The 14,546-nt window shown below is 39.5% G+C and overlaps 1 protein-coding gene across 2 annotated transcripts in view; it reads right to left on the reverse strand.

Annotated features, from left to right (window-relative positions):
* CFAP47 (cilia and flagella associated protein 47) overlaps positions 1 to 14,546 on the reverse strand; it is a 546,843-nt gene that overhangs the window by 141,328 nt on the left and 390,969 nt on the right. For both annotated transcript variants that reach the window (XM_075852746.1, XM_075852745.1), the window contains one exon: positions 2,611 to 2,786. In XM_075852746.1, coding sequence (XP_075708861.1) covers positions 2,611 to 2,786 — 176 coding nt within the window. The remainder of the gene's footprint in view (positions 1 to 2,610; positions 2,787 to 14,546) is intronic.

Consider the following 14,546-nt stretch of genomic DNA (forward strand, 5'->3'; position numbering starts at 1 on the left):
TATATCACCATATAGTATTGCCTTTTTTTATTTGATTTTTTAGCCTGTGGAAAAGACCACATAGTAACATGACATTGTCTTATATGCCTGTCATGATACTCAATTCTCCAATGCCCTATCATAAGGGCCATCTTTAAATGGTGGTCTTCCGTCTTTATTTTACAAAGGCAAAAAGCAAACTGATATGGTGAACTGGATGATCAAGGTATCCTCTGGAGCCCTTATGTAATCGCATGGACTCTACTCCATATAGTTTATTGTCTGGTACAAACTCATTTATTACAGTCTTCCAACTCATTCAGGTTGGTGGAAATCTATACATACCATCATAAAACAAGGCATATGCAATTTAGGGAGCAAAACCTATTATTGCTATGCAGATCTGAAAGTGTACGTATTAGTAGCAATGAATAGTAAAATAAGGAAATATACAGATGACAATACAAATATTAGCATTGTGTTATTTCAATTCAAGCACCAAACTCAGCAATATAAACTATGAATACATATTGATCTTATGGGAAATGTTTCTTCCTGACATATATGATTATTTAAAGAACTCTGTGATAAACTGACGTATAGTGCATGTAGTTAAATGATATATGATGTGAAGATATGATATATCTTCCAGTATACAGGCCAGTTGTCACTACACTAATTATAAGACACATTTTAGCCTTCGCAAACAGTAAATGTCACTTGGACTATTTAATTGCCTTGGCATATTATGATATCCAAACAGTACACAGTTTAGGTCGAAAAGGTAGAATTTAAGTACTACAATAACATCATTGTCTGCAGTGATATAGTGAATCATTGTGTACTTATACATACTGTAAACTGAAAAACAAAACAATAAAAATAGACAAAAAAAATATGTTGTTAAAAAGCTATTTGGATAGAGACAGTGATCTGTTGAAGATGACCCGGACAGCCTGAATCTGTACGATGTTGGGATAATACATTGTGCAATTTGTTTACGGTTTCTAAAGGTCTTAAGCTCTGTAGGTCAATATTGGATCCCTCATACTTGTAAAGCGGGCCATTAATTTATTGCTCTTATTTCAAGGAATTGCCATTTATGCACTTGTCAGTTTTGGATACCACATTGATGTTCTGGTTGGAAGAGGATACACTAGGGGTAAAGGCGTATGCAGGGACATATGAAGGTTGGCGAAGGCCCCTGAGTAAGAGAATTGAGTGTGCCCCTCCTGAATAGCAATGTCACATAATGAATGGTTATCTTACTCTAGGCATAGACATAAGATAATTGTGAATGGCGCAGCCACAACGTACGCTGATGTCTGCTGTTGGGGAAAAAAAGTTTAGCACGTTGGATTTTATTATGCCTGATCCTTGTTCAAGTGGGAGCTAGAGGTATCTGGTAGCTACCTATCGCCCTCTCCTTATGGCAAAAAAAAAATTACACTTTACCACCGGATTTCTTCCAGATATGTGCACTATAAATGCCCTTCCCATGGAAAGGAATAAAGAATTTTACCTTTCGTTTAATTGCACATTCCTTTTATATAACAGGGAAATATGTGTGACACCTGGTTGTGCAGCATCCCATAATACAATGTTACTAGCTTGTTTAGGGAAAGGGGAGAGAAGAGGGAAAGAGGTGTATACTAAAATGTAACTTTTACAAAATCATGTTAAAATAAACACAATCGTGTATTAATAGTTAGACAAATAAATAAAAATCAGTCTGCTCATGGAAAATAGCTTATTGAAGTTGCCCTCAGATTCAGATACACTATACCTTAAGAGAATTATCTTAAAGGTGTACAGATATCACAATCTCCGTGGAGTTGTCATGACTAATTGAAAACTCCAGTTCATATTTTAGGTTGATTGTTGCTACTAACTTAAGAGTATTCCTCTAGGTTCTGTAGGCCACAGGAAGAAGCCGGTTTTCAAGATTAATTGTTTCTAGATAGAACTGCAGGTAGCTAGGGCAATGCATCTCTACTGGGTAACAATCAATGAGAAGGCAAAATAAATAACTAAATTACTATGCAGCAGGTAAAGAAGCAGCAGAGTTTGCCATTTGGCACAACCATTTTCATATTGCAATGTGTTATGTGCGGTATTCCAAAGAACTCCATGTAGACCATTACAGCTCTGCTACTGTATGTCAGTTAACTGTCCTATCTGCACAGTAATGCTGCTAGCAACTGATAATGATAGAGGCAGGATTCTCCATGTAAAATAAAATCCACTTGACATTGCAGATGGCTAGGTTGGCAAATGTTATAATGGTCTGTTAGTTTGGACAGGGGTGTACAAAAAAATCCAAAATGGGGGCCCACTCTTCACTGAGAGTTAAAATCCAGGTAGCTGCTACTGTATGACAATATTACAGCAAGCAGCAGAAAAACGACAGTGCCAGGCCCCCTCTCAACACAGATTGGGAGGGGGATTGAATTTGGTCATTATAACAGACAGCAGCCGGTCCTGGCTGGCTAATGGCTGCAGTAATGGTGATTTCTGGGCTAGAATTTGGATATTTCTAAATATGATTTACTAGTAATATGATTCACTCTCTGGCTTGAAGTCTTTCAAATACATGGGTGCATGGGTAACAATCATTGTATTTTCACTTACCTCCCGGTTGAAATCCCTGTTTTAGTTGGGGAAAATTTTGCTACATAAGAGAATGTTTTCCTTGCCTGGAGAGAGAAAACATCATCGCCAGTAATTCCACCACCATTTAACAGTACATGAAAATGTAGGACATCCATTGTGGGATTAGTAATTGGTATATTTATACCAACAGTTTTCTGGAGAGGAAAAAAAACAAAAAACTTTGTTTACAAAATTATTATTGTATGTGAACTTCTCTAGCAACCATCGATGAGTATCCAGGAGACCCTACAGAATAAGCCATGGTAAAGCTGATTTTAATATAACCATTTTTACAGTCTTTTGCTACAGAGTAACCAAACGATTTCACTTCATCCAGCTGACAAAATCCAATCTGCTATACACAAATGAGTGTGGTGTATTTATGAGGAGAGCATTCCCCCCACCTCTCCCTGCCCCTCTTGGCGGTGACTTACAGGCTGTTGTGTATGTAACCAGCCGTGTATACACAGCAGACGACTGTCAATCACTGTGAGGAGGGCTAGGAAGCACAATTTTTTGGTTCCATTTTGGCTAATAGGAGAATGAACCTGTCCCAGTAATATGCTACCCTTACCTTGGGCAGGATATTGAGGTAACATATCCGCTTTAAACAAATAAGATACAATCTCAAACATATGGGGATGGTAGGGGGAAAGTAAATAGATGGGAAGGAGGTACATTAGTATTTGGTGAATTTTTTTGGTATTGCTCGTGGTTCAGTGTCTAGCAGTCTTTGCCTAGGTTAAACCCATTGGAATGGTTCAGAAAAGGATTGAAGTGAAAGAATGATCCTTGACATTTTGTAATTGTGAGTGTGAAGCATGTTATGCATACAGCACATAATATCTTTAGGCATAGAAGACAGTCCGTCAGCTACTGACATCTATCATACATTGTAGGCTTTTCTAGAAGGTGAAATGTCGTCCACTGGCATTGTTAGATGTGACATCCTATTTATTTTGGGACATTTCATGCATTATGCACAAAATATATATACTCGGTGTATTTGATCTGATATGTATGTTTGAAGAAAATGTTCATACTTGTTGGAACATTTATTTGATGGCCTTGTAAACTACGGCATGCAATATGTCCTACACCTCAATAAATGATTTTTGTCAGACACATAGTAAGGTGTGCATGCCATGGAAAATTACCATATTCTAGTTTCTTATATACACTAACCATTAGACTAAAGATCTATCCACACCATTTTATAAGACTAGTTATTTAATGGATATATAATTTATACCAACTTATTCAGATATGCTAAATCCATCATGAAAAGTTACCTCAACTTCCCAATGTCCCTGACAACCCTCTTCTCTATGACTTGTTTAGCAGAGTGTCTCATAGTAGGTATCGAAACATTTTTAACTATTTCTGGGTATGTAACCAGATCATTGTTATATGTAATACATTTGAGAATTTACTGTTATTAATTTACTGATCTCTACAACCTCCTGGGTAATGAATTTCTAATTAGGAAATCTCACACCTCAAAAGTATTTGTCTTTTCAGGCAAGGATTGTTTTTCATTATATATTTTGCAATTCATTGCAAGTTCATTTCTTATGCATTTGTCTCTTTAATGAATTAGACATTTAATTGCACATTATTCGCAAGAGAAAATGTTAGACTCATGAAAAGCAAAAAGTACAGACCGACAGACACTGCCTCGTTACCGCATAAGATGGCTATCTATATGTCTGAAAAATAAAACTCAACCTGTATCTCTGGAACTGTTCATGGGAAATCAATGGTGCAAAGGGTGAAATGTTCTTCAAAGATTTATGTACCAACAGCTAGACATTTCAACTTTTTCACATTTCCTCAAACCAAAAGAGACCATATAGAATAAAGCTTTGCAGTGTTGCACCGGGCCCTGGTCCCTTTGGAGAGCCCAAAAACCCCTCTGCCACATAATAAGATATCAGTGTTATAAATGGCACATGCTAGTTGAAGACCCAGTTACAAATTTTTCATTGGGGCCAAAGAGCTTTCAGTTATGCCTCTGACTCTTTGCCGTATACTGAAACGTAAGTTCAATATAATAAGCCCTAATTTGTAAAGAATCTTATACAGATTGAGTTATCCTATCTTGATGAAGATGAAATGAGTGGTCATAAACATAAAATGAAATATCTTTCAGTCAGAAATTGTAATGTCTGATTTGGTAGAATGAGAACATTCATTATCTGGGGATAAGGGAAGATGAGCAACTGCTGGATACCTAAAGAGCTACATGGGGAAAATAACACAATCGTAACAAAATACTCCAATGTATATGATCTATTCTCCCCACAATATAAGGCGTTACAAGATATTCTAAGAGCCTCCATATACTTTAGTTTGTCCAGGCATGAATCCTGAATTATGTTTATGAGCAGAATATGCTAATAGATACCATAAAAATATTACGGAATTTCCCGCATTCTTTGCACATCTGAACTATAAGGGCTTCTGTGTCATTCCTCCAATCACCAGGTAATAAATACTGAATGCAAACAGTGTACTTAGTCAATGCTTGTGTGTATTATTAGTAAAACATTACCAGGGCAAATTTTTACAATCTGCACAAAGTATGCTGAGCAGTCCCTGGAGTGACTGTATAAGTTGTATGTGGTAGGTTGTCAGTAAGAGCGGAACCGGGTGATGTGTAGTAGATGGTTATCCAACGTTTGTTTGGCAGATATCAGGGGAAAAAAGGATTGGCATGTTGAATTTAAACATGTCTAATCCTATGTTTTCCAGATAAGTCCTCACCAGAGGTGTCTGGCAGAAGCTTATTTCTCTCCCCTCATTGCGAACCCAGTTCGGCCAAACGTGCATATGTATGGGAAGGTCGGGAGGAATAGCTGTCTGATGAACACTTTATTAAAGTTGTATGGCCACCATTAGGGGGTGGTGGAAGCATTACAAAAGGCAGGATACATTTTTTTAGTCTATTTTTATTAAACACTACAGATGTGTCGTGACATCTATAACTGAGAATAATTGTTACCATATCTGATTTTCTAACTAGAACAGATTTTCATTGCATGAATTTTACCCTGTCCACTAAACTACTGTCAGTATTATCTTCACATCCCTTGCCACTTGATGAATTCTGAATACGAACTTAACTTATAAAAATTAGTAGACATTAGTATTTTCAGATCCCTAATTTGTGTATAGGGGCAAATACTTTTCTATATGCCAACATAATAGTTTACAATGATCATATTTATTTTAATTACATAATATTACATAAGTATACTGTATGTATTTGCTTATACAGAAAATATAATTTGACCGTGTTTACAATTTAAATACAAATGTTCTAGCTCTGAAGTTAACAAACCATACAAATTTTGTATATGCATGTGTTTGCATTTTTTATATATTTTTATGTTGTTTTTTGTGTGATAACTTGTCAAACATTAAATAAGTTAAGCAGAAATGATTATTTAGCAGCACCATAACATAGACATTGAATTCATTTGTCAGCACCGTAAAGTATTTATATAAACTTCCAAAATCCAGTATAGGGCACATTAAAATAGGAGAAGCTGTGCACAAGCATATTAGTATTTCATTTAGCTTGGGCGGTTAAATGAAATTACATGCAAGAAAAAAATACACATCTGCCTTAATGGAATGCATAAATCAAATGATTAAACTACTAAATATAGATAATGATATATTTAGACAGGACACAGTCAGATGGGCTGTAATCACAGGAGCAGAAAAATCTTGCATCATACAGTTTGTATGTCCGCATGTGACAAATGTTTTTACAGTATATGGAAACTAGTCATGTAAGGCAAACTGTAAAGTTGATAGATTTGTGTTGACTGTATCAGCAGTAAGCCCGTTAACTGTCAAATCTGAAAAACCAAATCATTAGTTTTGGATTGTCATGTTGGCTTCATCCCTTTTCACTGACTCTTTCGGGACTGGTTATGAAATGGCAATCATGTCAGTGAATGTTCATGAATAAAATGATTGCTTATAGCAAATGGGAGCTTCTGCATAGCAAGACATGAATTATAATGTAACTATCATGAGTGCTCAGGACCATTGGGGTTAGTCATTAGGCTGTTTCCTTTCCAACTATTTTTATCCCCTTTCCAACTATTTTTATTATTTAGTAAATGTGTAAAGCAATAATTAATATTCCAGCACACATGGCCTTACAATTGAGGATTATATGCAGGATTATAATATAACATAATTTGGGGTTTTAAAAGAGCTAGACAACCAGCAGGCTCTTGTTTTGGGAATTACAAGTGCCTGGCCCACATTATAGAATATTTAGGGATTGGATCAACCCTTCCTTTACTGTGCATGTTTTTGAATTGACTTTAGCCTCAAATAAATTAATTTGGATGTCATTAATAAAACATGGGACTTCTCTTATACCAAAAAACTGAGGAGTATCAATTGGTGTTTTCCAGTAACACAAAGACAAGTTAACAGACGCTTGGCAGCAGAGAACAGTTATTTTCTAGGACATGTCAGCTTTCCTGACATGTCTGTTTTAGTAAATAATTGTATCCCCATGAAATAGCAATTCTGCAGCATCTTTTCCTGGAACTTGGCGTTGTCAGGTTCTCTGTTATTCCTCCTGCAAAAATATGAATAAATTTACAACTGATAGTTACCATTCCCCTTGTCAATTGGGTGTGTCACTACGCAGTCTGACACTATCTAATCAGTGCTGGCAGTGTCAGAGTGTGGAGGGAAAGGTAACCATCAGTTGTCAATTTATTCATACATTTCCAGGAGGTATAAAAGGAAGGGGACAGCTGAAAGGCCCAGGTTTTAATATGTATTGTTCTGAGTGAGTGCATCTTATAATACTACAAATTCCATATAGACGCCTCTGATTATGAATATGTAATGTACTTTTGTAAAGATGTAACATGTGTTACACATACATTTGCCTCATGATGACATCTAAGGAGTCTCATATCATCATATCAGAGATAGATGTGAAAATAAGTCAGAATCAGGTTTATAGATGTAATTCTCATTGGTTATACTAGATAGGAAAATGGTCTAATAGCCAAGTTGTCAATATCCAGTCTTAAAATTCCCAACCCTGCTGCATAGTGGTTTAGTGCCCCATCTCCTGTGAAATGTGTCTTTCCATAAGACATTTCAGCAGTCAATATTTAAAAAATGGTGGCAAGTAATTCTTTGGTTTTACTGCATGTAACAAAAACAATAGATTTTGTCTAATGAACAATGGCTGTCACACGAGTATCCCCTTTAGCCTTAAGTCCATAGAATAAGTTTCTCAACTTTCATTCAACAGCTGTAGGTGCCCCTATTTATCACATTGAAGGCATTGTGATGCACCTCCCCTAGGTAAGGGAGGCAACTGAAATTTTTTAGGCTGCATCTCTTCCTTAAAACTCCTCACAGCCCTGGCACTAGGTTAGAGTTGCACCACTACCTCTTCTTCTATGGTCCTGGCTTTTTGGATAATTGATAGAGTGTTTTAAAGAGAAATATACATTTACTGTACAATGTCTTTCTACCATACTTGTTAAATCTTCGTAGTATTTTTTTCTCTTTTTTAGATAAAGCTTTACTTTTTCCAACTCTGAGAAACAATATACTGAGAATGAAAAGAAAATAGTCAGGGCATTTGCTTCTGCTATTTTAATAATCTTGACATTATACATGGTTTGCCAGAAGGCTACAGGGCTTTATCACAGAAAAGCCACTTCAAGAACATCACAGAATACGGCCATTTATTTTGTTACTTACATCCTTTGGCTGGAAATGTAAAATGTCTTCATATACTCAGACCAAGGATCTGATACATTTTGGCATCCTGAGCTTCAGGATTAAGGGAAGTTAAAAATATATACAGTAAACACACAAAAAACAATGTTACGCAAATACTTGACAAGACTCTCACTATATATGTGGCTATATATAGTTGTGATTTACGGGAAATTTCAATGGGTTCAACAGCATCACAAAGCTTAATGTGAAAAGAAAACAAATAATTTGAAAATGTCATTTGTTTATTTAAAGGCTATGTAAATGTTTGAGGACGATTTAATGTGTAAAATATATTTCTAATATATTTTTATTACAAATGTTGCTTACCTTTAGATATGTAGCTCCTGTGAATCCACTTTACATAGAAGCCGCATCTCTGCACTTTCAGCCGAATCCGTCAGTGTGAAGAAGTGACGGCTCAGTTGACAGTGGCTACAGTATGCCTCTGACAGCTTATCTAACTCTAATACCGATCAAATCTAAGTGTATTAAATCCAAGTACCCGAAACTGCATAGCTCGCTGTGCTACACTGTTTCTGTAATTTCCATTCACTTCAATGGGAGTTATGGAAACAGCATAGCACAGCTTGTTTCCAGAACACGAACCACCTCTGTAGCGATTCCCCGTCAGAAGTACTACATCTCACCACGTAGGAACAGGGTAGGCATATCCTATAGATATACCATAAATGTCTAAGATGGGAATACCCCTTTAAGGTTTATGTAGGTTTACCGTTTATTATATCTAGGCTTGTATATTGTGGAACTGCAGCTACAGCAATGTACTTCTATTATGAGATGTGGTAGCAATCTGATAATAATGCAGAAACCATGGAGAATGTGGTCTTGGTCATCTGTGCTAATGGCAGAATACAAGCTCAATAGCTAATGAATTACAGTTAAATGAATAGGAAGCAACAGTTCTCACAGAAATTAATGACTCAATTTTTTTGTGTAGAAGAAAAGCAGTTATCCCATTGTAAGATGCCGGGTAAAAAAGAACTGCCAGGGCGGGCATGGCCAGTCATGCATGAGTGAGGATCCCCTTGGGTTACCGGCACTGAAACAGGCTCTGCACCTCTTCTATTAACAATGGGATGCGCAGAAAAGAGCAGACCTAAACCTCAATCTACCCCTTTAGCTACACAGGGAGACATCCAGTCTTATTTCCACAGACAGGAGCTGTCAGGACTCCCAACGCTGCACTCACCACAAGATGGCCGACGATGTCATGCACACAAATTGGGCTGCTTGACTGAAACCCCTTCCTCCAGTCCTGTGCTTTCCCCGGCTCCTGACAGCCCTGCCATGATCCTTGCTCATCCAGAGACTCTAAGCATGGTCACACGGAGCAGCTACGGAGCTGCTCTCTCTATACCGGAAGTGGAGCCATCTTCTCACAACGTGTCTGCTGGACAGTAATGACCCAGGCCAGTCGCCATCAGAGGTGTCCGTTGGGCAGTCCAGCATTCCGTTACAGCCTCCAGCTCCTGACACCCTTATTAAAACAGAAAGTGCTCTCTCCCAGAGCACCATCACCATGCCGACAGACGCAAGAAAGCCTCCTTATTGACCCCTAGGGTCGGGATGCCGTGGGAGAGTATCTCTTTCTCTACTACCCAGGTACATCCTCAAGGACTTAGGGAACGCCGGGCAGGGTGCTTTACAGCAAGGGAAGCATGTCATTCTCCCCTGGACCCTGCTGCTCTGACCCGGGACCCCCATATGGATCCCCCGCTGGCACCACCTGCCCCCATAGCTTAGACTATGGCTTAATCTATGGAGCACCTTACGGGGTTCCCGATCCTTCTAAGAACTCAACCTCCACCACCTGAGAACCTCTCTGACTGGCTTGAACCCAATAGCTGCCTGCGATCTGCAGCTCAGGTTAGCCCTTTTCAAACACAGAACAATCTCTTTTCCTCATCACAAGAGACCGCCAGACTGGCCACACTGGCAGATATTCAGTTGTTGTTGTTACGCACTACCCTGTCCAGAGATTATATGGTGGAATATTCTAGATATATTATTGCCAAATGTAAACAAGAAATTAAAAAATTTTAGTCTGACCTATTGGCCTTATCAAAATGTGTGGACACTGTGGAACAAGCCATAATGACATCTTCTACCACAACTGCGGCTCTTCAGGACACTGTCCGGATATATGCTATACATATTATGGCCTTACAATTTCAGCTTGATGACTTGGAGAATCGCAATAGGTGGAATAAGCTTCGTATTAGAGCCCTCCCCCAAATGGTTGCACTCCAGATCTTGCTCCCACTTTGATACGCATCTTCCATGGCATCTTGGACTCTCCTCCATCAACCCAGATTGAACTTGACAGAGCTCATAGAGCTCTCCGACCCCAAGATCCTGACCCTAACAAACCTAGGAATGTTATTTGTCGGATGCATTGATATAGGATTAAGGAGGAGATCCTCATGAGAGCCAGAGATCACCCTGCTGCAGTGCTTGATGGCCATACACTTCAAATTCATCCTGATCTCTCCAGACGAATGCTAGCTATGAGAGCGGCTCTTCGCCCCCTCACCAGTACCCTTAAGGAGCGCAATATTCCATTTCACTGGGGCTTCTCCTTCGCACTGACAGTGTGTCACCATAGATGATCACTGACACTCCACACCCCAGAGGACCTACCAGCCTTTCTGGAATAAATGGGACTTCCATCTATTCAATTGCCTTTATTGTCACCGTTCTTTGGTCTCGGATGAGAACCCGTCCACATCTGCCAAGTTCGTCCCCAGGCCTCATTCTCGCCTAGTGGACTCCATCAGCGAGCTCCCAGACGACGTTCTGAAGGGTTTCAGCCTGCCAGCCCAAGACCGTTGCTCCCTGATGGCCCAGCGGCTATGCCTAATGTTTTCACCTGTGCTAGATCATAATGTGCTGTTCTGTTTTGCTCTCTTCCCACTTAGTTAGCTGATTATAGGCTTTTATGCCTGTTTCGATCATTTACTTCTGAGGATATATTCAGCCTTTGCCTCATTAGGAACTACTGAGGGAGATAGCTGGTTCCCTCTCCCTCAGTGGACCTGATGATATGCTTGATCAGGATATGCCCTAGCTCATAATGAGTCTCCACCCTCCCCTGAATTGTCTGAGATTTTCATATTTAGGAGTTTGAGCCTGTTTGCACTATTTTCACTTAAATATATTTCATATAGGAGTTAAGTTGCCTTCCATATACATCTGCCACTTTCCCCACATAGGTAGACAGATGGCTGTGCAGGGCTTCTCCCTGACCCGGCTTAATATGCTTCTCTATACCCAGTTTCCGATAGAAGGGTTCCTACTGTCTTTTTTGTTAAATTTCCTTAATGTTTTTTTATTATATTTTCTTGACCGCGTCCCTGGTGCACCCATCTTTTGGCAGATGGCGGTTGGAGTGCTTGGACCACGTTGGGCCCTGATCTTATGGCAACCCTTAAGTTAGCCTCCTTCAATGTGAAGAGGCTGAACACCCCGAAGAAGAGATTCTATATTATAGGGTTACTACATAAAAAGAAGGTACACATTGTCTGCTTGCAAGAGACCCATTTTAGTGACAAACACCTCATACACATACTGGCACATCAGTAATTGCTTATCCTCCAAAAAAAATGAGGTGGCAATTAGAATTCACAAGTACCTCACGCACCAGGTCCTTGAATGTGTAATAGATTCACAGGCTAGATACCTAATCCTTGTTCTTAGAACAGATGATAGAATCTTCACCATTATCAATGCATATACTACCAACCAAGGTCAAGCCGAATTTCTCCTAGACTTGGTAGATATAGCCGTACCTGTAGTTAAGGGAACGGTACTCCTATGTGGGGACTTCAACATGACTCTTCACCCCACCCTAGACAACTCCACAGGACGAGCCACCCTTTCATACTCTGTAATCAAAAAAGTGAGGAAGGCATTCCTACAATTACAACTGTGTGATCCCTGGCATATATCCCATCCATCTTCTAAAGAGTATACTTTCTATTCCGCCCCACATGACTCCTACAGTCTCTCCATTGCTTATACATTTTTATTCTGGATTGGAAATTACATACATATATAATCTCATGTTGCATATGTTGGTTTACTAAACTATTACTTCCGAGATTTGGGAAATGATAGGTAGCTTCCAGTTGTGGGCAATCACCTTGCGAGCTGCTGTCAAAATATGTGCACAGATCCACATTTCTTTATTAGGGATATCATCTAGACCCAAACAACGTACCGCTAAAGCATCTTTGGATTGAAAGATAATGCCAAGACGACTACATATGTAGTGAGGTACCTACTTGTCCACATCCTCTCCAACAGGAGGGCTGATAGTTAGAAATGATACAGGATACTCTTGCAGAGGTCAGATACCATCTTAACTGTATCTTCCTATTCTGTTCTGCATGGTTTACGCAGTTTGAGCATTTAATCAACCAATATAAGGCAGATTTCTATTCTTCTATGGGAAATATAGTCTGAAGCTCCTCTTCCCACTTAGTCATAAACCCTGCTTTATTAAGTAAGTTATCGGTCCCTAGGGAAGTATAGGTTATCAACAAACCTCTTATGTTCGCTACTGTTCCCACAAAAAATTTAGAATAGAGGGGATATTGGGACTTAGGTTGTGATATGTTAATACTCCTACAGTCTTATAGACTACATTCCAGCGCAACATAGATAGATATCGGTAATATTCTGTGGTCAGATCACGCTCCGATATTTTCTTCACTCACAATTCTTTCCCTATCCAGGCCAGTATGGTCGTGGAGACTGAATGAATCTCCCTTGTTAGCTACTGTTTGCACGCAAGATGTTGTCGATACGATTTGACACTTCATTAGGGATTAGAAGGGTACACTTTCTCTTCCCCATCCAATGGAAGACACTGAAATGTGTGATCCGAGGAATCCTCATCAAGCGTTGACTCCCACATAAAACGTAAACGAGCCTCTACAATAATCCAAGGTAGAATCTCTGGAACAAGAGTGCGTTCTCTCCCTTGCTATTGCAAGACCTTTCGGTAGCTTGGCAAGATGCCCGACAGTAATGGAACAAGCTCATAATCATTTTCTTCAAGTTTGTCGCAGAAAATTCTATGAATATGACAACAAGAGCGGACGTATGCTTGCCAACGCGCTTAAAGTCCAGGAATCCCAAAATCACATTCCTCTCATTAAAAATTGGGCTGCCCAGTCCTTACATATGACGCAAGAGATTTCAGAGGAGTTCCATGCGTACTACTACTCGAAGTTACATAATCTTGATGGCCCACACTCCCAGCCCATCCAAAGGCACCCTACACATTCCAACGTGCTCTTTTCTGTGCCCTCCACCCCACCTTCTCAAACGATCCCATCTGTCTCCTCTTTGGAAGAACCTTTCTCGGAGGAAGAACTGAGACAGGCACTACATTAACAACCTGGGGGTAAAAGTCCAGGTCCCGATGGCTTAACTGCCAAGTTTTATCATTTGTTTCTTGCCCCTCTCACTCCCCTGCACCTACAGACTTTTAACGAGGTTTCAGACACCTACCCCTTTCTCCCACAAACTATGGAGGGCCATGTCGCGGTCCTGCCCAAACCAGGTAAGGATTCCCACCTGTGTTCTAGCTACCGACCCATCTCCCTATTAAACATAGATCTTAAACTTTATGCTAAAATGTTAGCTAATAAGCTCCAGCCTCTTATTTCTGAGCATATTCATCTTGACCAGGTGGGATTTATTCCGAGGAGGGAGGCCCAAGACAATACCTTGAAAACTCTGGACATTATTCAATATGCCCAACTCAAATGTGTTCCTCTTATGGTACTCTCTCTCAATGCCGAAAGGCATTTGACCGGGTAGCCTGGTCGGCAATACACTACTCCCCGAAGAAATTGGTGATTGGAGATGCCTTTATAGCCAAAGTAAAGGCCCTTTATTGCAACCCCTCTGCAAAATTCAAAATTAACCGAACTTTCTCTACGCTCTTCTCAATCACTAATGGTACGAGACAGGAATGCCCTTTATCCCCATTGCTATAAATATTAGACATGGAGCATCTATTAACCTCTATCCGAAACAACCCCGATATTAAGGGCATCCCCATTGGTCATACTGAATACAAATGTTCGGAATTTGCGGATGAC

The sequence above is a fragment of the Rhinoderma darwinii genome, chromosome 2 (assembly GCF_050947455.1).
Source record: "Rhinoderma darwinii isolate aRhiDar2 chromosome 2, aRhiDar2.hap1, whole genome shotgun sequence".
Lineage (NCBI taxonomy): Eukaryota > Metazoa > Chordata > Amphibia > Anura > Rhinodermatidae > Rhinoderma > Rhinoderma darwinii.